This window comes from Fusarium keratoplasticum, chromosome 10 (assembly GCF_025433545.1).
Source record: "Fusarium keratoplasticum isolate Fu6.1 chromosome 10, whole genome shotgun sequence".
NCBI lineage: Eukaryota > Fungi > Ascomycota > Sordariomycetes > Hypocreales > Nectriaceae > Fusarium > Fusarium keratoplasticum.
Window position 1 is genome coordinate 231,042 of NC_070538.1, and position 25,888 is coordinate 256,929.

The window sequence follows — 25,888 nt, forward strand, 5'->3', positions numbered from 1 at the left end:
CCAGATCGTCACGCCATCCCTCGGAAGTCCTCGTGGTATGAAATCCACTTGTGCAGGCACTTGAAGTGCTCTCTTTTTGTGGTCTCCTCGATCCATCCCTTGTCGTTCCAGGGGTTGGCCAACCCATGTCACCAATGCATCGCTCGCGGTTGTGGCTGTCACTAAAACTATAACTCTAATTTTCGATTGTAGGGCTGATTCCCGCGTCGTTCCCGCTGTTTCCGCCTATCTTCAAACTTTCTACGCAATTCATTGACTATTTTGTGTTCTCATTGTTCATCGACATGTCGTGTCCATGGAGGATCACCCTCATCGATCAAGGCCCCAGTGCAAAGGAGAGTAGAAGCTCTTTCATCGTGAACAATCAGAAACGCGCCAAACAGAGGGAGGACTGAGAGACAATTGAGTGGTCTGAAATGAGGCTGATTACCAACGTGGTGAGAACCAACTTGGCGGGTTCCCAAGGACTGTCTTTCATGTAATTCTGATACCCCAGATCCCCCCTCAACGCGGTTTTTTGTTCGTATTACCTCTGACATCCACCTCAACGTGAATGATTATGTGCCCATGGCACCTGGAGGAGCAACTACTGGCATATGGCAGAGTGATCATAGGCCCGTTCATCGCTTGGGTCTAGTATCGTATGGGAGTTGAAGCATAAACCTGCGTCATGAAGTGTCGGTCATCCAAAAACCATGCAAGAGCAAGAAGGTTTGGCGTTGGCGAACAGTCGAAGAAGCAAAAATGTAAGTGATGCTTTTACGAACTGGCGAATTGGCAGGCAGCTTGATACAAGGGGCGTCTATATCATAACCTGCAGCTGTGAAAATGGTGACGACTTTACTGTCAAAGGTTCCAAGAATGTAGCTCTAACCAAAAAGCACTGGCTGCTCGCAGGTGCTAATAATGCCCTCATCTTTTGCCATCCAACTAGTAACAAGATACTCCCTCACATCGCTAAAATGCTTCATGCTAAACCGTTTCTCTAATGATTCGACCCTATTCAAGGCGAACTGACGTTCGATCTCATCTGTGAGTTCCTTTGCAATGATGGAGATAGGCCATAAAAGAGTATTATCATAGGGCGATACGGGTGGCAACAGACAAAGTAGCTCAACCCCCCACGACGGAAGATTCCCCATCTCCAAATCATTTTCGTCTAGCTCTCGGTGGTCATGGCCGAATGAGAACCACTGGTCTACAAGCTTTTGTCTCCGGTAGACTGAGGCTGCTATGCGGTAGAGCTCCGAGACGATGCCCTGCTCGTTCCAGGTCTCTGGTCGGGCAAAGTTTTCAAGTCGCCGGAAGTGCGGATTTAGAACAAAGGCCGGTTCTGCAACAGGGAGCCTCTCACAGAATTCGCTTCTGTCAGGCGCATCGAGCGCGAAACTTGGAAACCAATCCAACCGTCCATCCCACACTGCGATCTCTTTGTCGGTTATTGAAAGGTCGCCGGCACTTAGCCTGGCGATGATCCTGGGGAATTCAAAACGCGATCCAGGGCTACCGTGTCTAATGTAAAAGTCTGAAAGCGTCGAAGTGCGGAGCGAGGTTGACCTGACGAGATCGTTATAGAGGAACAGGCTAGAGAGAAAGGCCATGGCCTCATTCCACTGCTGCTTGGAGTTGTCGAGAGGATTTCCATTTGTAATGGCCAGAAACAGCCGATCCGGGAAGAGCCGGGCAAAGAATCGTAGATGTGCACTCACGTTTTCTTGCCGTTCTCCACTGAGCTTCTCGTAAAGAATCATAAGGACACATGTGGCGAGGAGATGCATTATATCGCCATCATCGATAGTTACTGCCCGAGATGCCACAACTTGGATGACGTCCATAGTTGAGGCTGACTGGACCTCATTCTGGACTCCGGATTTCTTCATAACCAATTCGATAAGCTCCCGACAACCACGAAGGGCCTTGTATCGGAAGAACAGCATGGGTCTTTCCATGGCGAAGCTTCCGTGCTCCCAGCTTTGAACGCAGCTGAGAGTTAGAACGGCATCCAGAACTACCCGGCTTTGCATTGAGAGAGGAAGAAAGATTCGTAAGAATGGGTTAGTAGGGCCGGCGCAGGTTGGGTATGTCCTGGAAAAGCGTTGGATGTAGTGGTTGAGAGCGTGTGACTCTGTGGGATCGAGTTCGAAGGGCCATTCTGAGATTTGGCAGAGACGTTGTAGGCCCATTTCCTGATCAGACTGGCTGGAAAATGACAGGGCTGTGACTGATTTGCGATTTGATGTAGATGGCTTGTGATCTCCTCTTTGCGAACTAGGCTGACCGGCCATAGGTTCGGGGTTATTGGTACGGTTGTGGAATTTGGATGGACCTCTCCTCTTCATCCCCGCTCTGCGAGAATCATCTTCCCAGACAAGCTTGGTCTCGGTATTGCAATCCAAGCCCAGCCGTCGGCAATTACCGCATGGGAATGTGATACTGTCGCATTTCTTTCTCCTGTGATAGATAAGCCAACATTCGCTGACACAGACCGGCGATAGCGTACCTATTCCTGCACGTCCAGCACCCTGTTCGAGACCGGCGTTGGCACTGCTTGGTTTCCATCTTTAACGGTGTCAAATGAGAGGGGCTTGAGACATAAAGGAGATGACTTTCTGCAGATTCAGAGGCTTCCTAATTGATCCCAAAGACGTGATGTGAGGGGAAAGTTGAGGTTGAGTGATGAAGCTACCAAGCCCCCTGGATTATCAGTGGAGTCATCGATTAGCGCCCCTGCTACCCCGCAAAGCCGGAAGATAAGGGAGCAGGGTACGGTGGCAAGGCATCGAAGGAGGAAATGTGACAACCTTCGGCTTGCCCGTAGGTGAGACATGACACAAGCAAGTTTTCACTGGTTAAGCCATTTATAGAACCTGAAAGACAAAGACATGTGATATCTCATCTTGAGCGCCTTTTGGGGCGATTTCTGTACCGATAGCAAGTGCTGGGTAACCGACTTGCGCAGAATCAACGGTACACCTTTTTTCTCTACAACTCCATGGGAGCATAAGGACCGCCGAGTTTCCCAGGATAGGTACTTATCACGGTCTCAGAAGTACATAGATTCAACGCAAAGGTTGCTTTTACTTCGTACAGCTTAGAGTTGACACCGAGTTCCATTGTCGACAAAGCTCTAAGTGAGGCTAGTTTAAAAATTGCAAAAACGAGCGCTCAAAGAGATGAGGAAAAAGTGAGGGTAGCAGTGATGTCCCTTTGCCAACTTTCACTCTCCATGACAAATGCAACTGTTACTAATGCTTCATGATACGTTCGTAAGCTGAATAGTTAACAAAGGAGTGTAAAAAATGCCAAGACCCTTCGGGACTACTGGAGAGGTAGCCCCATCTCCTCAGTCGTGTCCCGGATGTACTTGATCATCTCCTCGGACCACTTCTTGATCTCTTCCGGACTGACAGTCTCGACTCTGCACAAGCCAGCCTTGCCCTCAGCATCTGACTCTGCGACATTTTTTGCGTACCGTTCCTTGAGGGCATCTGCAGTGATGCGAGCCCGCTGAGCAATCACATCCAGACGATATGTCGTCCATTGGTAGTACAGCTCGGTGAGGTGAGACTTGTTCCTGACGTTCTTGTTGGTGGTGTCATCCACGAGCAGGGGGTTCTTTGGCCGGAAAGATGTGACAATGGTGACTCGTTCCGGCATGTTAGTCACAGGTGCTGCTGTATGCGTGATGTAGCGGCCCTGGAGGAGAACAGCGCAGCCCTACACACCGGTTAGTACCGCATCGTGCATGAGCAAAATGTTTCACTTACCATTTGCGGCGCCTTCACCTTGAGGGTTGTCCCGTCGCCCTTCATGAGCTCTGTCTCGCCACCAGACATGTGTCTAGCATCTGAAAGCATCACGACGCAGACCCAGGGGTGGGAGTCCTCGTGCCACTCGATGATTGGTTTTGTCTGGTCTGTGACCTCTTGTTTTTTGGGCTTGTCCTGCTCGAACTTTTTGATGGCTTCTGCGGTGGCCTCGGGGGGCTCGACTGTGGTATTTCTGACAGCGTCAAGCCCACCGGGACCAAGTTGGACGTTGGTATGGCTGATTTCGTAGTCCATAGCTGGAACGAGCTCGACGCCAGCAATGTCACTGACAATCTTCAAAACTTCGGGGGAATGCCAGAACTGATGAATGAACGGAGCATAGCGAGGAGCCATGCCGCGAAGCTGGACGGAACCGGGGCGGGTGTGGTGGAGGCAGTTGTCAAGAACATCCTTGCTGAAGAGATCTCGTCGATGCTGCAGAACAGCCTCATGGGAGAGCAACGGGAACGGCTCTGTTGTTGCAACTGGCGACAGTGCAGTAGGCTCAAGGGCAAGGTCCTTCATGGTCAAGATAGACGAAGGAGGGGAGTAGGCCAGGTGCTTGGCTGGACTGAACTGCACACCGGGGCCCTGCTTCGAGGAAGCAAACTGCTGGGCGCTCTGGGCAAGGGGAGTTTCGATAAGAGCTGAAGGAGCCATGGTGGTCGTGTCTTGGGCTGCAGAGTCAATGACTCGATAAAGGCAGGGGTACTGATACTAGAGTTGGAAGCTGGCGTTGGTGGTGAAGAGATAAGATGCTGAACAAGCCAAACTTACCTTCTTATATAGATAGCTGTTCTGGGGGACTATTTTCCCCAAAGGGGTTATTCTAGACGCGCTGTATCACTGCTCCACTTTCGTAACTCCTCGTGATGATAACGAAGGCGAGAACATAGTAACTTACACGATCACCTCTCCCCCGCAAAAGCCCATCTCTCAGCCGGTGCACCCCAGAGAATACCACCATAATGCTGGAAAGGTGAGTAGCGCTATACCGTATCCAGGGGGTTCGAGACGCGCTCGGCTTCTCGGAGTCGAGACCTTGTGGAGACGGCTAAGACCTTCCGATGACATTGAGTGCAAGATTTAGCAGTGTGCCCCCGGCGAGATGGTGCGCGCTATCGCTTCGAGGGTACGTTGCGTATCTGAAGCGCCGGCATGGCATGGCTACTTGTTGTCAAGGGGCCAAATCGAGGCACAGACTTCCCATCCCCCTAAAATGCGTTGTACAGTATACCATGGTCGTCAGTCACTTATCTGGGGGCGAGCACGCTATACCGTATCTGGGGGATTCGAAGCGCCCACCGGCCTAGCCGCTATCTTGGGCCGAGCTTTTCGGTAAGAAAAAGCGGAGCTGACTCGGAATGGAGACGACTCTCGGTTTGGCTAGGCACTCCCCGCAAACCCCAGCTTCAGCCATGATAACTTGGGGCCTTGTTGGTGTTGATAACCAGTATAGATATGAGGGCGCAAGGAGCTCTTATTTCGAACGATTCTTCCCATCAGCAACACACACAACCATCCTCATCTTCTTTCATCTCGCTTCTTTACACTACTGCCTCTGACTCGTAACTATGGAGAATTTTGACATGAACAAAGACATCAAGATTCCAGAAGTCATGTCTCCCAATGAGAGGACTTTTACCAACGAGTCACGAGCTATTGGCAAGATCGACGTCGCTGAAGATCGAGACTATCATGGCATCGACACTCGTGCTATTCCGTCCGGAGCGGACGCGGTATACGAGAGGAAAGTTGCCGTTATGAACCAGGCTCTCATCGATATGGGAATGGGATCTTTCCAATGGAAGGTCTTTGCAATGACGGGCTTTGGCTGGTTTGTGGATAATGTGAGAGTCCCTTGTCCTACCAACGCTCCTTTACTAACTGAGTAGTTCTGGATGCAAGCCATCACCATCATCAGTGCCCCAGTCCGGAACGAGTTCGCAGTCAAGAGAATCGCGTTTCTAACGGTGGCAAAATACGCCGGCCTTGTCGTCGGCTCTTCGATGTGGCCAATGACGGCTGACTTCATTGGCCGCCGTCTTGCCTTCAATATCACCCTGCTCTTGTCCTCCGTGGCCGGTCTGGTCGGCGCCGGGAGCCCCAACTTTGTCGCCATCGCCACATTTTGCGCCATCATTGGCGTCGGCACGGGAGGTAACCAGCCCGTCGATAGTGCCATCTTCCTCGAGTTCATCCCGGCCACGCATCAATACCTCCTCACCATGCAGTCTGCGTTTTGGTCCGTTGGCCAAGCTGTTGCGGCATTGATTGCGTGGCCTCTGATTGCGAACTACTCGTGCCCATCTGGTCTTCCTGCTGGAGAGTGTCGTTTCGAAGATAACCTTGGCTGGAGGTACACGTATTGGACATTCGGCGGTCTTACACTGGTCTTGTTCTTGATGCGTCTTCTCTTCCGCGTTTATGAAACACCCAAGTATCTCCTCGGTAAGGGTCTGGATCAGCAGGCTGTGGATGTCGTTCAGAAGGTTGCTGCCAGGAACAAGACCACAACATGGCTTACTATCTCGCACTTTGAAGCCATCGACGCTGAGATGAACCACCACAACAACACGACAGTCGAAGACCAGGCACCCAACGTCAACCACCGAAACATCGTCAAGCGAAACATGGAAAAGTTCAGGCCCGACAAGATTCGCTCCCTCTTCGCCAGCCCGAAAATCGCCATATCTACTTCCCTTATGCTTTTCTTGTGGTGTTCTATTGGCATGGCCTATCCTCTCTATAACTCCTTCATTCCTATCTATCTCGAGAACAAAGGCGTCAACCAAGGCAGCTCCTCCCTAGAGAAGACATACCGCAATTATGCCATCCAGGCTGTGTGCGGAATTCCAGCTTCCATCCTCGGAGGCTTCACAGTCGATCTGAAGAAGATCGGGCGCAAGGGCACAGGAACCTTTGCCTGTATCGGAACTGGTGTCTTCCTCTTCCTCTTCACCAGAGCAAATTCAGAAGCTGGTATCATTGGATTCACTTGCGCGATTGCATTCTTTCAGAATCTCGTTTATGGTCTCCTATATTCGTACACCCCTGAGCTGTTCCCTGCGCCCATCCGAGGCACGGCGAATGGACTTGTTGCTATGTTTAATCGGCTCAGTGGGCTTATGGCACCTATTATTGCTGCCTACGTGGGAATCGAGACGGACTTGCCGGTATGGATATCGGCTGCTTTGTTTGTTATTGCTGGTGTGGTCTTTCTTATCTTGCCGTTTGAGACTAGGGGAAGGGCGGCTGCTTAGGCTATACATGTAAATTTATTTTGCAGTGCCGTACTCATTCCTAGTGAGATCCTGATTCTTTGAGATGTTGTCAATAGCCCTGCCAACTTGATCCTACGCCGGTCTGGAATGTCACCCCCATCAAGGATCGTGGTAATATGCGCGGCCATATTCAATCCTCCAAAGCCAGGCATTTCAACCCTCAGTCAAACCTTGGGGGTCCTCTGGTTTAGTTATTCCATCTTGTTGCGTCTTAAGGCATTTGATGGTATGCATCTTATCTTTCAGGGAGGGGATGTTAGGTGGTTTAAGGCGTCGACGCCGTTTTCAGATGGGACGAATGCCATGATGCCTGCTTCAATAATACCAAGTTTGTATATCCTGCTAGTTCTCATCCTCTTGTGGGGACTCCATTCGAGTCTGGGCTTCGTCGGTGCCATAGTTGTTGAGTTACTGTAACCACGCAGCAAACTGGCAAAACTTGCTGGGTCTCTAGACCCTGATTATGGCATCTTAATTAGTCTTTAGACCTGTAATTCAACCCACTACGTCGAGTAAGCAGCTAGCAAGAGCCTCTGTTACGGGATAGTAAATGATAACGGTTAAAAGGAAAAGCTGGCAAGGGCGAGAGGCCTATCAAGTTCGTCTACACATAGCGGGGCCGTGTTGGAAGCCAGCCAGCCGAGTAGCAGGCAGGCAAGTCAACGCGGACAAATCTCCTAGGTCGGTTAAGCGTAATTGGCCGCAACAAGGGTCCTACTCCAGAAGTGAGTTAGCCGCCTCTTCCTCGGGGCATCTGTGTCCGAGACTCAAGATGGGTCTACTATTTCAGCAGCCGGAGCCCGCACAAGTCTTTTCAACGGTATGCCATCCTCTACGGCCTTTATCCTATCTCTTATACTACAAGCTTTCAAAATGAAGCTGTTTGGGTTACTTGCTCTTGCTGGCGTGCTGCCATGTGCTACAGCAGCACCGTCTTTCGAGCGATTAGCTCATCGAGGTTTCAACTTCAACAACATCAGAAATATTGTTACTTTGTGAGTCAACTATTGGCCAGGTTTATATCGTTTTCTTTCTCACATTTCCTTCAGCGGTGATTCATGGACGGATACTCGATTCAATATCTCAGGCATTCAGCCCTCAATCTCTAACCCTCTCGGAAATACCGGCAAGACGAGTTCTAACGGTAAAATGTGGCCTATCTACTTAACCACACAGTACAACCAATCATCGGTGTTGCTCTACAACATGGCCGTCGGTGGTGCTGTCACGGATAAGGACATCGTGACGACCGGACCGAATGACGTAGATGCTCAGGTTCATGAGAAGTTTGAGGTCTACTCCAGCCAGCAGCCCGGCTTCTTTCCACCGAAGGATACACTTTATGCCATCTTCATTGGCATCAACGACATCTACCGGACTATCAACGACGTCGACCAGGAGGAGAAGATAATTGCTATCATTGCACGCATCCGTGAACTCACCCTCGACATGTACAAGACCGGTGCTCGGCAGTTCCTTTTCATTTCCACGCCACCGCAGTCTCTATTCCCCAACAACAGGCCCAAAGATATTGTTCCGCAACTGGAGGCGGCATCTCAGAGCTGGAATAAGAAGCTTTACAAGCTCGTGAGACAGCTGGACAGCAAGCTGGCTCACAGCACCTTTTTCTTCTTTGACATCGTTCCGTTAATCACTGCCGTCACCAAAGACCCCTCCCAATTCCCCGAGACCGCCATTTACAAGAGTAACAGCTTCTGCGCTGACTACAAGTCGTAAGTCAACTATTCATCGTCCGTTTCTCGTCGTGATTTCGGACTAATGGTGTGATGTCCAGGGGTACATCTGTGCCTGAGTTCAAATCAGATGCTTGCGAATATAACGCGCTGGAGTACATGTATATCGATGGCGCTCATCCTACACAAGGATTCCACCAAATTCTGGCCAAAAAGATCTCTGAGCAGTTGGCTGCGGGAAAATCGGTCAGCTGAGCAGAGAGGTAGCTGTAACAGGAGCGCATAACATAGACTGCTATGGGTGGGCGGAGGAATTTGATTCCAGACTTCCGGACGTCGCACCATCTTTGGCCGTTTCCAATAAAACCGTTACAATTTTAGCATCAGCCGAGGTCTCTCTAATGACCACGCCCCGGACTACCCCGGAACTTAGACCAACTTCCCCCGCATGATCCTTGTTTGTCTGGGGCACAAGGAAGGCCATCGGGGTATTGAGGCCCGAACACGCCGCGACCGCTGGTCTTTCCGTCCTCCGTCGACAGGGGTACACAAATCGTTACTGCTGGCATACCCTATCGGATCTATCCTGAGAGCGACCCGTCCTTTGGTGGAACCCAGCCTGTTGCTATGCAGAATGGTGCTTATGTGACCGTAGCGCCATGAGTCAGCTTGGCTTGCCAGATACAGCCAGGAGGCTGCTTCAGCCTTGAATTCTATGATGGTGGCATTCAGACTGCTCTGATGCGGCGTGAAGGGACATCGTAGGGCAACGGCAACGACGAGTCGGCCAAAGCCTTCACGGGAGATGAAGAGGAAGATGGCTCGGAACTTTCACTCAGCACCGCCATTTTCCGAGAAAGCGACTATGTATACCGGTTCATGACGTCGGTGTTTACTGGAGTTATTATGCCCGTCTTTGACCCTACAGAGGCACTCTTGTGCCTCTTCAACTCCCGTTTACCCTTATGTTTTTATACTTGTCACCCAAATCCGGAAAATATGGAGGCGGAGACGGCTGCTAAAGTATACGGATTTGAGAGTAGGTGGGAGGACTGGAGCTCGATATTGCCCCGAACTGACATCCAGATCGCACGCATTCTTTCTGATCGTGTCAAGGTAAACGTTGCTCTGGATCTCTGGTGCGGGAGTGGTCATGACCGACGTCGGATTATGTTGCTTTGAATGCGCATTGCAGGAGCTTGGGAGGGGCTCAGAATGAATGTGCACCTATGACACCCGGCAGGTTGGGACCGGTTACCGAGCCGGGCGGATTAGAGAGTATTGGGGTTATAGCTCAACCAGAGTAAACTTAGAGCTTATCTAACCAGCGGCCTCCATCATGTCTTTTCATCTCCAACCTCGGTCGTTCATTGTTACCATCTGCCACTCGAAATTTGAGAAGCCGACCGACGGCAACACATTATCGTTTATTGAAAGAGTCTTCTGATGCTCGCAATAGAAAGACTAAAAGGAGGCCACTGTGCTAGCATTAGGTTATAATGCTATCAAGTGTTGATATTGTGTTCTCTGTTATGGTTGAAGCCCGGCCCTCGATGGGATAACTGAGCCAGAAGACCAGGATACCTCAATCTTTGATAGGAAGTGCTGCATCGCAACTAACCTCACACACTCAAGCTTAATAGCAACTGGCTCAAAGCATGATTTTGATGGTCTTGTGAGATGCACTATGAGCGTTTACCCCTCTAACTTAAAGCACTTCCGACCAATCTTCCTTCTTGATGAACTCCTCAAGAGTAGTGAATGGAACGTCCACTCCCAGCTATTTGTTTATACTGTTAGTTTGATGGCTCGCCTTGGCAACGGGGGTACTCACGTCGGCGGGGAAAATAATACTCGGGTCACCACCGTGATATCCAAAGTCTCCGATGTATTCGTACATATCGGCCAGTTCCTCTCCAACGCCTCCGGGAATCGCGTTTTCGAGAACCGCCCTGTCCAGGCGCTGGAAGCGGCATTGCACACCATGGACTTTGCCCCACAGAGCGGTGAACTCATTCCAACTCAAAAAGCCTGAAGCACCCAGAAGGTGTTTCCCGGGCTCAACCTGGGTGAGAGCCTTGACGAACAGGCCTATGGAGCCCTTTCAGCTATGTATTTTCCCAACGTGTTGAGATACTTACCAGTGTCGTGGCGCGCATCAACTTGCGCTACTGGGGCGTCAGGGTCTCCTGGGAGACTCCAGATGAATGTATTATCGGGTTGCTGCCGCCTGGTTAGTGTCCACTCGTAGCATCTCATGCCAACACCAACTACGCCTTACACGTATAACAGCGGGAGGGTGGCAGACTTACCTTGGTGGGCCTCCCCAGCGGAGAAGATTTCCAGTTTGAAAGATACAAGGCTACCTGCAAATACGATGTTTTCTTCTCCAGGGCCGGGTATGTAGCCTTCAGGTACTCGACAGCTTCCCATTTGGCATCAAAGTGAAAGTTGTGCGTATACTTTCCCTTACTCAACTTCTTGGTGGGAGAGAGCGTCGAGAGCACGAATCTGTCGATGGTCTCCAGAGTCGCAAAGACTGCGTCAACAATGTTGCGACCTTGCTGCACTTCGAGGTCGTAGGCTAGCACATTGACTGGAAGGCCAGCTTCTTGGGCTCGCTTTTGGACCTCTGGATCGCCGACGATCCCCCAGAAGTCGGTGACTCCAAATACCACAGTTGATCCTGCAAATGCGGCTTTCAGGGAGGCAGCGTCGTTCAAGTTCGCCTTGACGAGGTCAACACCCTTAGCAGCCCATTTTTGGCTCTCTGGCTTGGCCGGATCGCGTGTAACGCCACGAACGTGCCAACCTGCCTCTTGAAGGAACACATCGGCAACAGAGGCACCCTTTTGCATCAAGGTAAGCAAGACTTATCGTCACCAGTTCTGACTAGGATCTTGGCATTCTTACCTGCTTTCCGGTAATGCCGACCACCGTGATAATCTTGTTGTTCGCCATATTGAATTCGTCGAAAGAAGTCTGAAATGATTGCTACATGAAATATCAGGACAAGGAAACAACAAAAAATATATTTATGCTATTTCTATATTGTCGTATCGGACGAAGAAATCGTCTCTGTCAAGGAGCTCGGAGGAACTCGTGTCCGTCCCCGTCCCGCCTTGGCTGTAGTTCTCCTCCGCACAGGAAGATTAGTGATCCCTTCAGAGAGATTAGTGATAAGGGATAGATCAATGATATCAGGAGGCGGCCCGATTAATACGCCGGCAATGGGAAACTCGGGGCAATTGAATAAAAACTCGGTTAACAGCACGGCATTTTCGGACGAAGCACACGGAACTCTTTTTAGTGGGGTTATGTCGTGATAGTTGTGGCTGTGCTATTTTGCCAATGAGTGATGCCGAGTTGACGCTGCTGGGTCCCCTTCTACCTAGGCACTTTGCAGATTATTCGTGGATCTCAGAAGAATGCGGCCATTTCTTCACCCAGCGGCGCGTGATTAGAGCCAACTTACGTCTAAGGCGGCAAAGATCGTTCGTTGTAATGGCGGTCAAGCAGCCAGAGGACGTGTCTGGCTTCTTTGGGATCAAAGTTGAGCAAATGTGTCTCTCACCAAATCAAGGCCCTAGTGCTGAATATGAATGTCACTCTTAGCTTAAATATCACATGTGGTAAGCCACTGGCTAACCCTTCACACCTCAGTCTTGTTTACCATCCCCATTGATAACTCCATCCGTGTCATCTTCATCATTTGACCAATCCCCCTCAGCATCATCATCCTGTACCTGTTCAATCTCGGGGGAACTTTCCGGAGGTTCCCTTTCCTCGTCATTTTCTTCGGTTTCCTCAAACTCCGTCCCTTCTAGTACCCAGCTGTTGTGATGCGGGTGAAGCTCTTCCTTCTAGCGAGAGCACTTGAAACAAAAGGCGAGCTTGTTGTCGCAACTCATACACATGTGTACGATCCCACGTATGCCCTAAGGTTGATTCTAGGTCAGTATCAGTCAGGAGGGGCTCAATCGTGAAAACTCACAAAGAGACACATGTCGCAAAACGCAGTGAGACGACGCACTCCCTTCTTGGAGGCATGAAACTCTTCTTTCTCCCCCTTCTCCCTTCCATACCTGCTGGCTTTCTTCAGCAGATGTACCACCTCGTCCGTCGCCCCATGGTATCTCGCCATCTTGAGCGGTGACCACTGTTTGTCATCCCAAGTTCGCCCTCGCACCAATGGGTCCGCGCCCCTGTCAAGGAGGAGCTTTACTATGGCGTGTTGAACTTGAGCAGGTGTGCCCCATTTGTCACACGGCCGGCACGCCCACAGTAGCGGGGTCCAACCGTCCTCGTCCGGCTCGTTGATGGATGTCTTGCCTCGGGTGAGAGAGAGAACAAGTTCGACAAGGTCAGTACTTCTGCTTGCAACCGCAAAGTGCAGTGGCGTGTGGCCAAGGTTTGTCTTGGTGGCAATACCGAGGCTATCATCGTCTATGTCTGACGATCTTTAGGCTTAGTTAACCCATCGAGGGCCAGGCTCTAATTATAATAAAGAATACATTTTTAATACATTATAGCATTATAATCCCAATCCTAATATAATAGCCTTTTTTTTTTAATCTTTTATTACCTATAATTAAAGAGTTATATCTAATTATATTATTATATAAGGTTAAGCCTCTTATAGGGTATTTAACTCTATTTTAATCTCTATATAAGCAATGAGAGGGTTATCTCTTTTTATCTTCTTAATAATCTCTTAATATAATACTAAGAATAATAATTAATAAGTTATATAACCTTAACAATATTCTTATTATTATTACTAAGTATAGGAACTAGTATTTTCTCTTTTCTCCCCTCCTAGAGAGTTATAAACTCTATTATAATATAGAATTAGCCTTATTTCGCTATATTGATATACGAAAACCTCTTAATTAGTAAATTATCGAGCTAGACCTCTATATTGAATTCGCCATCCTAGGAGCCAAGGCATTTCTCGCAGCATCAAGTCGCCTAGGAGCATCACAGAACCTTCGGCAGTCTATGTCTGACACCGAGTCAAGCAACAACTGGAAGTGACCTGGCGTCCGCAAGGCTGCGAAGTGGACTGGTCGCCGCCCCCAGGCGTCCTTCCAGCCGACGTCGGCGCCCCTTTCGATGAGAAACTTCGCCGCTTCAACAGTACCATATAGGAGCGCAGCGTCTAGTGCTGAGCCATGGACTCCACCATGGGCGTTCACATCAGCGTTTGCCTCGTCGACCAAGAATCGAGCTACAGCATCCCTGCCCTCTGCAGTGCCAGTTCTAGACATGTATGCCTCTTGCAGCGCTGTGCCGTACATCCAAGGGCGGGTAAGGTTCACATCAGCCCCTTTCCGAACGAGTAGCTTGACTATACCAAGATCTCCAACAGCGGCTCCAACGTGCAGAGCGGCACCGCCTGAGCTGGCTGCCGCGTTGATGTCGACCTTCTTGTCCAAGAGAAACTCGCTTTTCACACGAGAATGGACCAAGTCCCTATTACAGATCCAGCAAAGGCCACGGAACTGTCATGGCAGACATGATCCGTCGAGTGTGTCCGATGGCCAAGCTGTATGTGTACAAACTCGAGATGCAGCCCAGCCTCAACCTGGCAACTCAAACTCGGGGGCAGGAATACATTGCTGCAGAAAGCGCTGCTCTGGTAAGTTACCCAGTCAACGTGGCTGTTCTTGGCTGACTCAGTGCACTCAAAAGGCTGTGAGGGCAGCGATAACCCAGAAAGTAGATATAATCTCCATGTCCTGGACGGTTAAGGATACCGAGGACAACCACAATGGCATCAATGGCCTGCGTGAGGCAGTCAAGGACGCTCTTAACTCAGGCATACTCCTCTTCTGTGCTGCCGCCGACACAGGCGCCGTCATCGAGGTCGAGTACCCTTGGTCTTTTGACCAGCGCCGCATCTTCCGGATCGGGGCGGCGACGGCTGATGGCCGAGTATGGGGCCCGACGGGTAGCCCGCGAGACCTGAGCTTCATCGTGCCCGGTCACAAGGTCGTGTCGCGGAACCCACACCGGGAGGGAGCGCTGCCGGATGACTTTGAGGAACGGACCGGCTCGTCTGTGGCTACGGCATTGGCAGCCGGCCTAGCAGCACTGATCCTTCACTGTGTCCGTCTCGGGGCTATCCATACGGAACGAGAGGCCCTGCGTGGAGTCCGATCGCCCACGGCGGTCAGTGATGCCGATGTCGAGAGCCTCAAGAAGTACCACAACATGCACGGTGTTCTCCGTGCCATCGGTCTTGACGAGGGTCAGCAGCGTTTTATTGAGGTGTGGCGGCGTTTCGATGGCCCGGCCCAGGAGCTCAAGTCACCCGGCATCAACTCGTCAGGCGAGGCCCTGGATGTTGTAGCCAAGTTAGCTCGAGATCTCGTTTCGGGCATTGCAGGTGGGAGTAGCTAGGCTCTCATTTAGTGGCAGATGGCATGATGAATTTCACCAACGGATACATCAAGCCTGCACTAGTGAACTTGGCAACAGGGTTCAAGCAGTAAAGACTGGGGAGGGGCATGGAAATGTCTATTATTTCTGGCGACAAGAGCTCTTTCAACCAAACTAGCAATTGAATAGTTCTAGAGGAACTAGATAAATTAGAGAAAGGCTAATCTAATGCCATAAAGGCTGTCACCCCGATTCCTCATCGATCAAGACCAGCGGTGGGGCAGTTGACATGCGGAATCCATCTTATGGCATTAGTAAACGCCGCCTTGGCTCAATTCTTCTTCCAATGACGTTAACAGAGTCCTGGAGAAACTTCCTTTATTGCTGAGGTTTTTTCGGCTTTGGTAGCCGAGTATCCCGCAAACACATGGCAAATGCGAGCATTGGGATCACAAGACACATGCCCGCAATCATCAAAAGGCGTTGGACATATCGATAGCTCTCGATGATAGCGGTTCGTTCGGGGGTTCCGACGGGATATTCAGGCACGACGTACAATGGCGCGGCATAGACTTGCTGGGCAAGTTCAAAATTCGGAGCCAGATCCCTTTGAAGTCGGTTATATAAGGTCTGTGTCCAAATGGCGCCCGAGACCGCGTTACCAAGGGCCACCCCAACATTGTTCATCGTCAGCATAATGCTAGTAATAACAGCAATATCCTCGTGCTTGGTGAGAGCTTGGGCAGCGGCCATATTGGGATAGGAGAAGAAGCCGCCAGTCAACCCCAGCAAGACTTGGCCTGTGATCACGCCTGCCTTGGCACTTGTATCAGTGCCTCCACGGTAGTGAAACAGGAGACCATATGCAATAAGCCAGAGGCTAATGCCGCCGACAATGAAGGGCTTGAGGCGTCGAACCTTTTTGATGACCAGGCCGAGGGACAGTCCTCCAACGATAGCACAGAAGCTATACACGGAGGCGATGCGGGTCGAATCCGAAATGCTGAAATTGAATCCCACGATCAAGACTGTGTATAGAAAGTCAGACTGTGTGCACCAAGAGAAGGACATGAAGATGGCGACACAAAGCGCTGCCCAGACACCCCTTTCTCGGAGGAGGTACTTGGGCATCATCGGATGGTCCGTAGTTCTTTCCCAGACAGCAAAAACAGGAATCATGAGAATGCCTAGGACCAAGGGGGTGATGATGCCGGCGGTCTGCCACTTCTTCGATTCTCCTCCTGCCAGGGTGAGGGGGATGAGAGTGAGGGACAGAGTAGCTGTAAGCAGAAAGACTCCTACGATATCGAGCTTCTGGAAGACATCCGCGAGCACCTGTAGTCTGCTGATTCCATCCGATGGCGTGTATTTTGTCTCGTGAGGAATGGCTTTCGAAGCGCGCCGTCCGACGATAGTCATGATCGTAACAAAAGGGATCAAGCAGACAGGGTATATGATGCACCACATGCCTATGCCCCATTTCCAGGTGGTTACCCCAAGCACAGCTGAAGTAACGTTGCCACTGATCCAAGTGTTGATGATATATGGCGTATTGGGAAGCAACACGAAAATGACACGGCTTCGAATCGAGGTGATATCGGCAATGATGATCTCGAGTACTAACAGCGTGCATGTGTACCCGATCTGGTACAAGAGAGCTCCGGCGGCAAAGTGTTGTACTTGCATAGCGCAGGTTTCGATAATGGTGCCAACAACATAGAACAAGGCTACGATCAGGAACAGTGGCAAGCGGCCAATCAGGTCGGATAGCTTGGCAGCCAGGGGCTGAGCTGCAGCGGCGATGACTCCACGGATGACGTTAATTGTCGAAAGCAGTGAATGCTGGGAATAGCTCGAGGTTGCGTATCCTTGGTAAGTAGAGCGGACAAGAGCGTCGAGGCCGAAGGCGAATCCGACCACGAACATGCTTGAGAACAGCATGTATCGTTCGGCAGTGGTGATCTGGGCCTTGAAGGCCTCCATGTGAACAACGCCGGGGAGCTTTTCTTCTTGTGGCTCTGAGTTCTCATTGGTTGCCATTGCGGAAACGTTGATCTTTTGGTCCGAGTCAGGGCCGACACCCTCGTCGTTTGGATTTGGGACCATGTTGAAACGCCGGATAAAGGAGAAATGAGCTACTGCCAGAGAGATGATTAGGTTTCAGAGTGCTGCGAGATTGCAGACTAAATAGTGACCACAACTAGCGAGGCTTACCATGCCGTCGCCGGTTCAGCCCTTCTCCGACGCCGGTAGTCCACGCGTCGCAGAGGAGCTTTCACGCGGACCGTTGTGAACCTTTTGCTCGGAGGCTAGTATTGGAGGAGAAATGCCGATCTTCCGGAAATCTTGGCTCGCTTTCGCTTTCGCGATTGAACGGACGAGTATACGAGAGCCGCTCAAGCCTCTTGCAACTGACCCATCTAGTGACAAGGGTGAGGCGGATGTGCCATTAAACCGACACTCCGTTCCTCCAGCTGTGACCATCAGGGTTGACACATGGGAGACTAAACTCCTTCTCTCTAGCTTTAAATCATGGCTTAACAGAATACCACTGTGTGGTGGATAACGAAGAATGGCAATCTCTAACAAATGCTTCCCTTTTCACCCCCACGCATAAACGTAATAACGTGCTCAAACTTCGGAAAGCTTAATTGATACTGTTCCGACATCGGGAGATGGGTATAGTTTAAAAGATATCTTAATAACGCATGGGTGGCACCCTAATGTCTTTACCCAGCAAATAGCATACGTAACATGGATGCCCATGTTCCCTTGATGACTAGTCACTCACTCAACCAGACGTAAAAAAATCGGACCATGTTTAAGAAGTTCCAATCTGCCAATTTATCACTCCCACTCAAGCTAACCTAACTCAGTCTGACTTTGAAGGTCCATAAAACAATTCAACGTAACTTTCAATAACGCAAAGTGCAACAAGAGCGGCAGAGTGAGTCAACTCCTTGTCTGTCTTGAGACTCTCCTTCGGGTCTTGAGTCAGTTCCTTGTCAAGGTCTACGCCAATCTGGCGATCAGGCATCTCTTCAGGCAGGGGATAGAAAGGCTTGCCCTTGGGCATGTCACCCGGCTTTGGCTTGTGTGGGTGGTCGTTGGGATCATAGGTTGAGTCCCCTTCCTTGGGCACATGGCTCAGCCAATACATGGCATCTTTATAGACCTGGCATTCAGGGTCATTCCTGCTGAGTCCTTCAAACATGACGTAAACGGCGCGAATGACACTCTCGAGGGCTCCGACAATCCAGGCATGGTGAGATGACGCTGCTTCGCCAACCATGTAGAGTTGACCAAACGCGTTTGGCTTGATGATTTCCTGCCACATGTTGGAGAACTGTCCAGGCCCAAAGTAGGCAAACGCTCCTGACATATTCTGGTCTCTGTACCAGTCATATGCGTGGTGATCCATGTACTGATCCTTGAGCTTCTGCAAAAGACCCTCATATTTGGACTTTTCTGGGGCGTGCATCAGGGCAAGATCGTGGAGCAGAACTTTGATGAGCTGTTCCTCATTTTCGGGGGTGTTGTTGGAGATCAGCGAGCCGATGCGTTGGGCATCTTGTCCCCAGGTGTATGAACACAATAGCACGGCGGGCTTGTTAGGGTCCCAATCGTTGCCCTCCAGCGATTCAATGTTGTAGGAAGGATAGACGCAGACTCGAAGAGGGAGATCGGTTCGAGCAATGCCTCCCTTCTTGATTTTGAGATCGCCTTGCTGCCACCAAGCAGTCTTGAACTTGATGGCGACCTTGCAGGAAGCGCCGTAGCCAAGAGATCGAATGGCTTGCTTTGTACCCCAAAGAAGCCCGGCATCCTTGAGGTCCATGCGCTGGAGGGCACCAAGGGTGGTGCTGTTGAACACGGCGAAGTAGTCCTTCTGTGTCTTCTTCCCCTTATTGTTGATGGCAAGTGTCATCGGGACGTAGTCCTTGGGGTTTTCTCGCTTCTCGACATTGGCATTGATGGCCTCGACCTGGCTGTTGAATTGAACCGGTTGCTTGATCTTCTCTGCCATCAGTTTGGCCACTCTCTGGGCACCTCCGTCGATGCACCACCACCACTGGACCCCTGGGGCCTTGTCTTGTGCAGGAGTTCCGAAGTCGAGTTCTTCGAGGACGCATTCGCTTAGTGCTTGATCATACCACCCAGTTCCACTAGTAGGGTCAGTGAATAGCTCTCAGTCTGCACGTTGGATGAACTTACTAGGTTGCTGTCTCCAGCCATTCAATCGTGTTGTAGTTGAACTTTCTGCCCTCTTGGTTCTCGGGGTTTTGATCGCTGGACACGCCTTAGACATATACTTGAAACAGTGGCGATGTGGAGTATACTCACGAAGCCAGATACTGCCGAGTGCTTAGGTGGTCTGCCGCCATGAGCCGCTTCCAAAGCTCCTTGGAAGCCGCTCCCTCGATAGTTCCCCCTCTGACCTCCTTCAAGGCCTCATCGAATTGCTTTTGGATATCTTTGATGAAGGGGTCGAGGGCCTTGGATACGAGCTTTGACGGGTCCTGTGCCAAGAATCTAGAAGCTAGTTAGCTGTGTACCTTGAGGTTGGGAACTCGAGTTTCACGTACTCCTCGGGGATCTTTCCACCTTCTGGGAGCCCACTGTTGATCCGGAAGGGATCTGCGGCACCCTCGCTCCAGGCATTGCCCACGTGTCGCACGTCGTTGAAGTAGGAAGGGCAAACGCCTTCTTCATCATCAAGATAGTAAGGGATGATACCACCCTTGCCCTGATGCAGCCCAATGAAGTTGAAGAGCTGAAACGTTCTACAAGGCGGTTAAAGTTAGTGAAGTGAAATTATAGAATCGTATTGAGCGTCATACCTTTTCATGATGTCATTGTTGGGGAAGCGCATCGCACCAACATCGTAATAATCGTGCGTTTTCGCCGGGTCTCCCTCGGAGAACTTGTGCGTGTAAAGACGACCACCCAGCCTTTCCTCCCCTGCAGCCTCCAGGATGTCGTAGTTGATTTTGAGCTTTCCTTTCAACTCGGGATGCTCGTTCAACCAGTCAAAGACCATGGCAGAGAAAAGTCCAGCGACGCCAGCACCAACAATGCCAATGTCGAGCTTGCCCCGCTCCTTGGGCACGAAACCGACACCTGTGACTTTGGCTGTTGCCTTCTGTAGTTCAGCAACAGATTCATTTCCGGTGATATCGATAGGGAGGTTGGAATCAAGAGCAGCAGCCTTGGTAACCTTCAAGTCATAGTTCAGTGTGAGCTTTTGAACATAGCGAGACCACATGTACTTGAATGACTTGGACTCGAGATGCTCTCCTACCACGGTGACGTCTGTGGAGGAAGCCATTGTGTAAAGCAAGAGATGAGAAGTTGTGTACACTGGCAAAAGACGATGAGAGGAGAAGTTGGAAGTACTAGATAGTTTTGTCTTGTTGTGGTTATTTCATATCAACGGCCAGGGCAAGACTATATAGTTGCCTCCTTAATCGTCGCTATCCAAGTTACCCGCAAGATAACCCCAGCGTGATGAACTAACTTGTTGACCGAAGTGAACATTCCGACAGAGAGATGTCTCGTTGAGGAGACCTGAAAGGCTTGTGATCACATACCGGTACCTTCTCAGCTGCCATGAAGCAACGCCTCATTGCCTCTTGCATCCAGATGCCGATGAACCATCTATCCATGACAGGATTGAAGGCTGGCTGGGCTGATGGGGACATGCGGTATGTGGCTGGTTTCGTGGGCTCTGGCCTCACGCTCCATGCCTAATTTATCCAAGCGTCCTGTATGCTGATTGGCGCAAGGCCTTTGATGTTATGGGCCAGAGACACTATCGAACCCTGCTAGGCTCATTCAGTCATAGACCAGACATCCATTATCTACACGGCAACGCAATCGCCAATGATACGGCCTTCAACCCCTCTCGATAAGGTACATAATGCAAAACCAATATCTTGTCCTAGTCTAACGTGAACAATGGCCATGAGGCCCAGAACGAACGCGGGGAACGGCACGTCTCAGCACATGACTGAGACATGCAGGCATCTCGATGCGTCTCTGCGGCTGAGGTTGTCTTGGCCCACAGGTAGCCAAGACAGGCCAAAAGCCACAATAAGTATCAATGGAACCATAGGAGGTATGAGAAGTTGAATGCCAGAACTAGACTACTTTTCGATACATGAAGTTGGAAAAAGACCAAGCCGCCATCCCAATACCCGGAGAGGCAAAGCCAAGTCCAACACACAACAAGTAAACATAGACAGCTGTTGATGCTATCAATGGCATGGGTTTTTCAGATAAGAATGAATGTAAAGTGCCTGACAATCTAATGGGCTTCTTTCGACTTTATGTATGTAGGGTTTGCGGTTGGACTGAGTCCATAATTCATAACATCTGCCACTCCTCTCTGTCAATTGGTATGTGTCCCCCTCGTATGCTGAACGGTGATAAAGTAAGAGAAGGAAGCGAAAGCCCTTCCAATTTGACCAAATTCAATTTTTAGCCATAGAGGTTCTATAGAATGTTTAGAACAATTTTAGTCCCATAGGCGTCGCGAGATGTGAGGTAAGTAGGAATGAGGCCCTACCCTAGATACCTAGGGACCTTCATTTGCTATCCGCGAAAAGTAAATCTACCAAATGTCAACGCAGGATATCTTAAAACACTTGATGCATAGAGCACCGAAGCCAAAATGTCTCCAAGAGTTTCCCAGACTTGGGAAGTCATATATCTCGATAGGGAAGGGCGCTCTCTCATGTTGTTGAGTGACTTCACCGACTGCAAGCGTATTTCTTGTTGTCGTTCACTCGATATTAGGGGATTGCAAGATATTTTCCCTGGAAGCTAATGTCCAGGGCTGATTAAAATGCCAATGAACATCTAGTTTCTCTTTGGGCAACCCCTAATCCCTCATCCTATGTGCAGCAGCGCCGTCTGGTGGTGGGTCTCGTTGTTTCTGCATTCTGCATCCCGGAATACTCAAGGGATATGTTGACGTCATTTGTGGCGTACATAGTTTAGCCACATTCTTACCCAGCCACAGCAACCACAAGAGGTGCAAGCGGGTACAGGTAACCTTAGAGAGAACAAGCCTCATTATGCCCACCAAAACACTTGCTTTTCAGCATGGCAACCTCTATCTGCCCAATGAGCCGAGTTCTCGTGAATTAGTAACGCACGGTAGCATGGGCTGGACAATTTTAGTTTGATGTCCCACAGACTGTCACTCTTCAACTGCCGACCTTTTTTACCGTTGGAGTACTTTTGGTTGCGCAGCGCCGATCTAACTCGCGCCATCTCCAGCCGACGCTTTCGTATGCCGCGAATTAATGTCGTCTTTGCTGTGTACCGAAAATTAAAGAGGGAACTGAGGGCTATTGTTGATACATTTCGTGGTGCCATGTTGAACATGGCTCGGTCTATCTTTGCGGAGCTACATGGGCTCTGACCAGGGCTGTTTGGTGATCACGGCAACGCAACACGGCAAATCTTGTCGCCCGATAGCCCATGTGATTTATCCAGGACCTCGAGATATCACATCCGAATTACTTTGGCATAAGACCCAAGCGAAATACGGGCTATAAATACAGCATTCATCGCCACCGGGGCACCTGCACGGGAGCCACTCTGTGTTTGACAAACAGGTTGGCAGATGATATGCTTATAGCGAGCCCCCTCGTGGGCAAAGTTTTGAGATAAAGTTAGGGTTTTTAGATAGTCCATCTCCATAGCATTCTATTCATTCGCGGATGGACTGTACCTGACCCTTCCTGTACGCTGTCTAGATGTGTCTCCGCCCCGCCTTGACATGCTTAATACGCCCCCGCAAGACGGAGCGTTTGTGAACCTGGGGTCTCCGCACTTTGCACGCGGGGTAGTGATGTAACCGTTCCCATTGATGTTGATCATTCTGGTGGAAGGTTACTTCCAGTTCAAAGACTCTCGCTGTCTCGGGCTAATGCTATGTCGAGAGAGCCCTTAACGTCACGGTGAAGTTGTGGCCGAGCAGAACGCAACCTCTGTCAATGTCCAGATGGACTACCGTATATAAATTGGGTGTTGGAGTAGTGCGAACCTGGTGTATTATCATCATCTCTTGGGTGTGACACTCACCTGCTGAGATCCGGTAGTCATCATGGCATTGGAAATATCCCGTGTCTCTTTTGAGAATCATCGTTCCGCCCTCGGCATTGCAGAGGCGCAGCCGCGTGTTTCATGGAGATTTGGAGGCGTTGCTTCTGACTGGGAGCAAAGCGCATATGACATTGAAATCAACCGCTACGGGAAGTCGGAAGTCTACAGCGCTGTCTCCGCTCAGTCTCTTTATGTGCCTTGGCCTGGCCCTCCCCTTGACGAAACCGAACCCGCTTCAGTCCGCGTCCGCGCGTATGGAAATGAAACTCCTACTCCCTGGTCTGACTGGGTTTGTGTCGAAACAGGCATCTCCAATAAGACCTGGTCTCGCGCTAAGCCCATTACCTCAACCCACGAGTATGACAAAGACAAGCCCAAAGTACCACTGTATTTTCGAAAGGATTTTGATCTCTCAGACGATCTTATCTCGGCAAGGCTTTACATCACCGCCTTGGGAATTTACGAGGCAGAGATCAACGGGGAACGCGTCGGGGATCATGTTCTCGCTCCCGGTTGGCAATCCTACCATCACCGCCATGTCTATGACACATACAATGTGACGGAGCTACTACACCCTGGTCACAATGCCATTGGCGCTCTTGTTGGCGAGGGTTGGTACGCAGGACGACTAGGATTTAATGGAGGCAAACGCAATATCTATGGCGATGTTATCGGACCTTTGGCATTGCTCAAAGTCACCTTGAAGAACGGCACCACACAATGGGTTCCAACCGACGACACTTGGAAGTCGACTACCGGGCCTCTTGTTTCGGCGGAAATATACGATGGTGAGGAGTACGACGGTCGTTTAGCCTCAGCCTTGAAAGGTTGGTCCACGGCCAGTTTTGACTCTGACGGGTGGGAAGGAACTCGAGAGCTCCCGCCTTTGAAAGGAAAACTCACCGCCCCCGATCAGCCACCAGTCCGTGTCATCCAGACCATCAAACCAAAGAGTTTCTTCAAGTCGGCCTCGGGAAAAACGCTTGTTGACTTTGGCCAAAACCTGGTCGGGCATCTGCGCGTCAACGTGACGGGCCCCAGGGATACCAACATCACGTTTCACCACGCAGAGGTGCTTGAGAACGACGAACTGGCTCTCAGACCCCTACGACAGGCTGCAGCCCGCGATGTGCTTATCCTTAGCGGCGATGGTCCGATTAAGTGGGAGCCTAAATTCACATTCCACGGTTTCCGTTACGCCCAAGTCGACGGTTGGCCCGAGGAGACACCCCTTGACGAAAACTCGATCGTCGCCGTGGTTGTTCACACGGATCTGGAAGAAACAGGCTTTTTCGAGTGTTCCAACCCCCTCTTGAATCAGTTCCATTCTAATGTCCGTTGGTCAATGAAGGGAAATTTCCTATCGATTCCAACCGACTGCCCTCAACGGGATGAACGGCTCGGATGGACGGGAGATGCCCATGCTTTTGGCCCGACTGCCAACTATCTCTTTGATACAGCGGGTTTCTGGAAGGGCTGGCACAAAGACATTTGGTCTGAAATGAAGGGAAACCGGATGACACCTCCCGTCTATGTGCCTTCCGTCCCCATCGATTTTGGAGGCTACTTACCAACCGCAATCTGGGGAGATGTGGTCGTGGGGAATCCTTGGAACACCTTCACAGCCTTCGGGGATGAGGCTTTACTGGCGGAAAACCTGCCACAGGCACAGGCGTGGATCGATGTTGGCATTCCTCGCAACCAAGACGGCCTTTGGGACCCAAAGCCGTTCCAGTTTGGAGACTGGCTGGACCCGCTGTCACCAGCAGACAATCCCGGGAATGCTACTACTCACAGTGGACTTGTGGCCGATGCGTATTTGGTCAAGATGACGGAAATCATGTCCCACATCTCCCATGCTTTGGGAAAACGGGACTTGGCCAAGAACTATACTCGTCGACATGGGTATCTCAGGGAGGCATTCGAAGCCACTTGGGTACCAAATGGTGATCTCGCGAACCGAACGCAGACTGCTTATACCTTGGCACTTGATTTCGGCCTCCTCAAAGACAAGAAAGTGCGTACCAATGCCGCCCAGTCACTCATCCGAAAGATCAAAGACAACAACTATCTCGTGGGCACTGGCTTTGCCGCCACAGCTAGGCTCGGGTTTGCACTCAAGAGTATTGACTCGATTCCCGAATTTTATCGGATGCTCCTACAGGAAAAGGTCCCTTCCTGGCTGTATCAGGTGGTTCAAGGCGGCACGACCACGTGGGAGCGATGGGATAGCCTCCTAGCCAACGGCAGTGTGAACTCAGGGACGATGACGAGCTTCAACCATTACGCGTTTGGCTCTGTTGCTGATTGGATACATCAAGTGGTGGGAGGTATTGCCCCAGCTGAGCCGGGCTACAAGAAGATTATTATCGCTCCAGTACCTGGCGGCGGTATTGATAAGGCGAAGGCCAGGCTGATTTCTCCATATGGAGAGATCGTTACGGATTGGAGGGTCAAGAATGGTCATTTTGATTTGAAGGTCATCGTTCCACCAAATACGCAGGCTGAGATAGTCCTCCCTGGCGTGGAAAAAAACTCAAGGGTTGTTGGCTCAGGGTATCACAAGTTTCGTGTTGAGAACTTCATCCTGCCGCAGTAAAAC

General features: G+C 50.6%; 8 protein-coding genes across 8 annotated transcripts; 3 read left to right on the forward strand and 5 right to left on the reverse strand.

Moving 5' to 3' along the window:
* Window positions 1-869: 869 nt before the first annotated feature.
* On the reverse strand, window positions 870-2,559 carry NCS57_01192400 (uncharacterized protein; the record flags this gene model as incomplete). The annotated part of the gene is made up of 2 exons (XM_053061618.1): window positions 870-2,451; window positions 2,501-2,559. The coding sequence occupies 2 exons, from the start codon at window positions 2,557-2,559 to the stop codon at window positions 870-872; spliced, it is 1,641 nt and encodes a 546-aa protein (XP_052908146.1).
* A 759-nt stretch (window positions 2,560-3,318) lies between these two features.
* Window positions 3,319-4,469, reverse strand: NCS57_01192500 (uncharacterized protein; the record flags this gene model as incomplete). Its single annotated transcript, XM_053061619.1, has 2 exons — window positions 3,319-3,717; window positions 3,768-4,469. 2 exons carry the CDS (start codon window positions 4,467-4,469, stop codon window positions 3,319-3,321), a joined length of 1,101 nt encoding a protein of 366 aa, XP_052908147.1.
* Window positions 4,470-5,383: 914 nt separating this feature from the next.
* NCS57_01192600 (MFS domain-containing protein) lies at window positions 5,384-7,072 on the forward strand (the record flags this gene model as incomplete). The annotated part of the gene is made up of 2 exons (XM_053061620.1): window positions 5,384-5,659; window positions 5,705-7,072. 2 exons carry the CDS (start codon window positions 5,384-5,386, stop codon window positions 7,070-7,072), a joined length of 1,644 nt encoding a protein of 547 aa, XP_052908148.1.
* An 894-nt stretch (window positions 7,073-7,966) lies between these two features.
* Window positions 7,967-9,042, forward strand: NCS57_01192700 (uncharacterized protein; the record flags this gene model as incomplete). Its single annotated transcript, XM_053061621.1, has 3 exons — window positions 7,967-8,088; window positions 8,143-8,826; window positions 8,889-9,042. 3 exons carry the CDS (start codon window positions 7,967-7,969, stop codon window positions 9,040-9,042), a joined length of 960 nt encoding a protein of 319 aa, XP_052908149.1.
* A 1,453-nt stretch (window positions 9,043-10,495) lies between these two features.
* Window positions 10,496-11,748, reverse strand: NCS57_01192800 (NmrA domain-containing protein; the record flags this gene model as incomplete). The annotated part of the gene is made up of 5 exons (XM_053061622.1): window positions 10,496-10,567; window positions 10,622-10,878; window positions 10,929-11,010; window positions 11,100-11,636; window positions 11,701-11,748. The coding sequence occupies 5 exons, from the start codon at window positions 11,746-11,748 to the stop codon at window positions 10,496-10,498; spliced, it is 996 nt and encodes a 331-aa protein (XP_052908150.1).
* A 3,801-nt stretch (window positions 11,749-15,549) lies between these two features.
* Window positions 15,550-17,277, reverse strand: NCS57_01192900 (uncharacterized protein; the record flags this gene model as incomplete). Its single annotated transcript, XM_053061623.1, has 1 exon — window positions 15,550-17,277. The coding sequence occupies one exon, from the start codon at window positions 17,275-17,277 to the stop codon at window positions 15,550-15,552; it is 1,728 nt and encodes a 575-aa protein (XP_052908151.1).
* Window positions 17,278-18,043: 766 nt separating this feature from the next.
* Window positions 18,044-20,500, reverse strand: NCS57_01193000 (Amino-oxidase domain-containing protein; the record flags this gene model as incomplete). The annotated part of the gene is made up of 5 exons (XM_053061624.1): window positions 18,044-19,337; window positions 19,387-19,461; window positions 19,516-19,704; window positions 19,758-19,955; window positions 20,013-20,500. The coding sequence occupies 5 exons, from the start codon at window positions 20,498-20,500 to the stop codon at window positions 18,044-18,046; spliced, it is 2,244 nt and encodes a 747-aa protein (XP_052908152.1).
* A 2,787-nt stretch (window positions 20,501-23,287) lies between these two features.
* Window positions 23,288-25,885, forward strand: NCS57_01193100 (Alpha-L-rhamnosidase; the record flags this gene model as incomplete). Its single annotated transcript, XM_053061625.1, has 1 exon — window positions 23,288-25,885. The coding sequence occupies one exon, from the start codon at window positions 23,288-23,290 to the stop codon at window positions 25,883-25,885; it is 2,598 nt and encodes an 865-aa protein (XP_052908153.1).
* Between the last annotated feature and the right edge of the window lie 3 nt (window positions 25,886-25,888).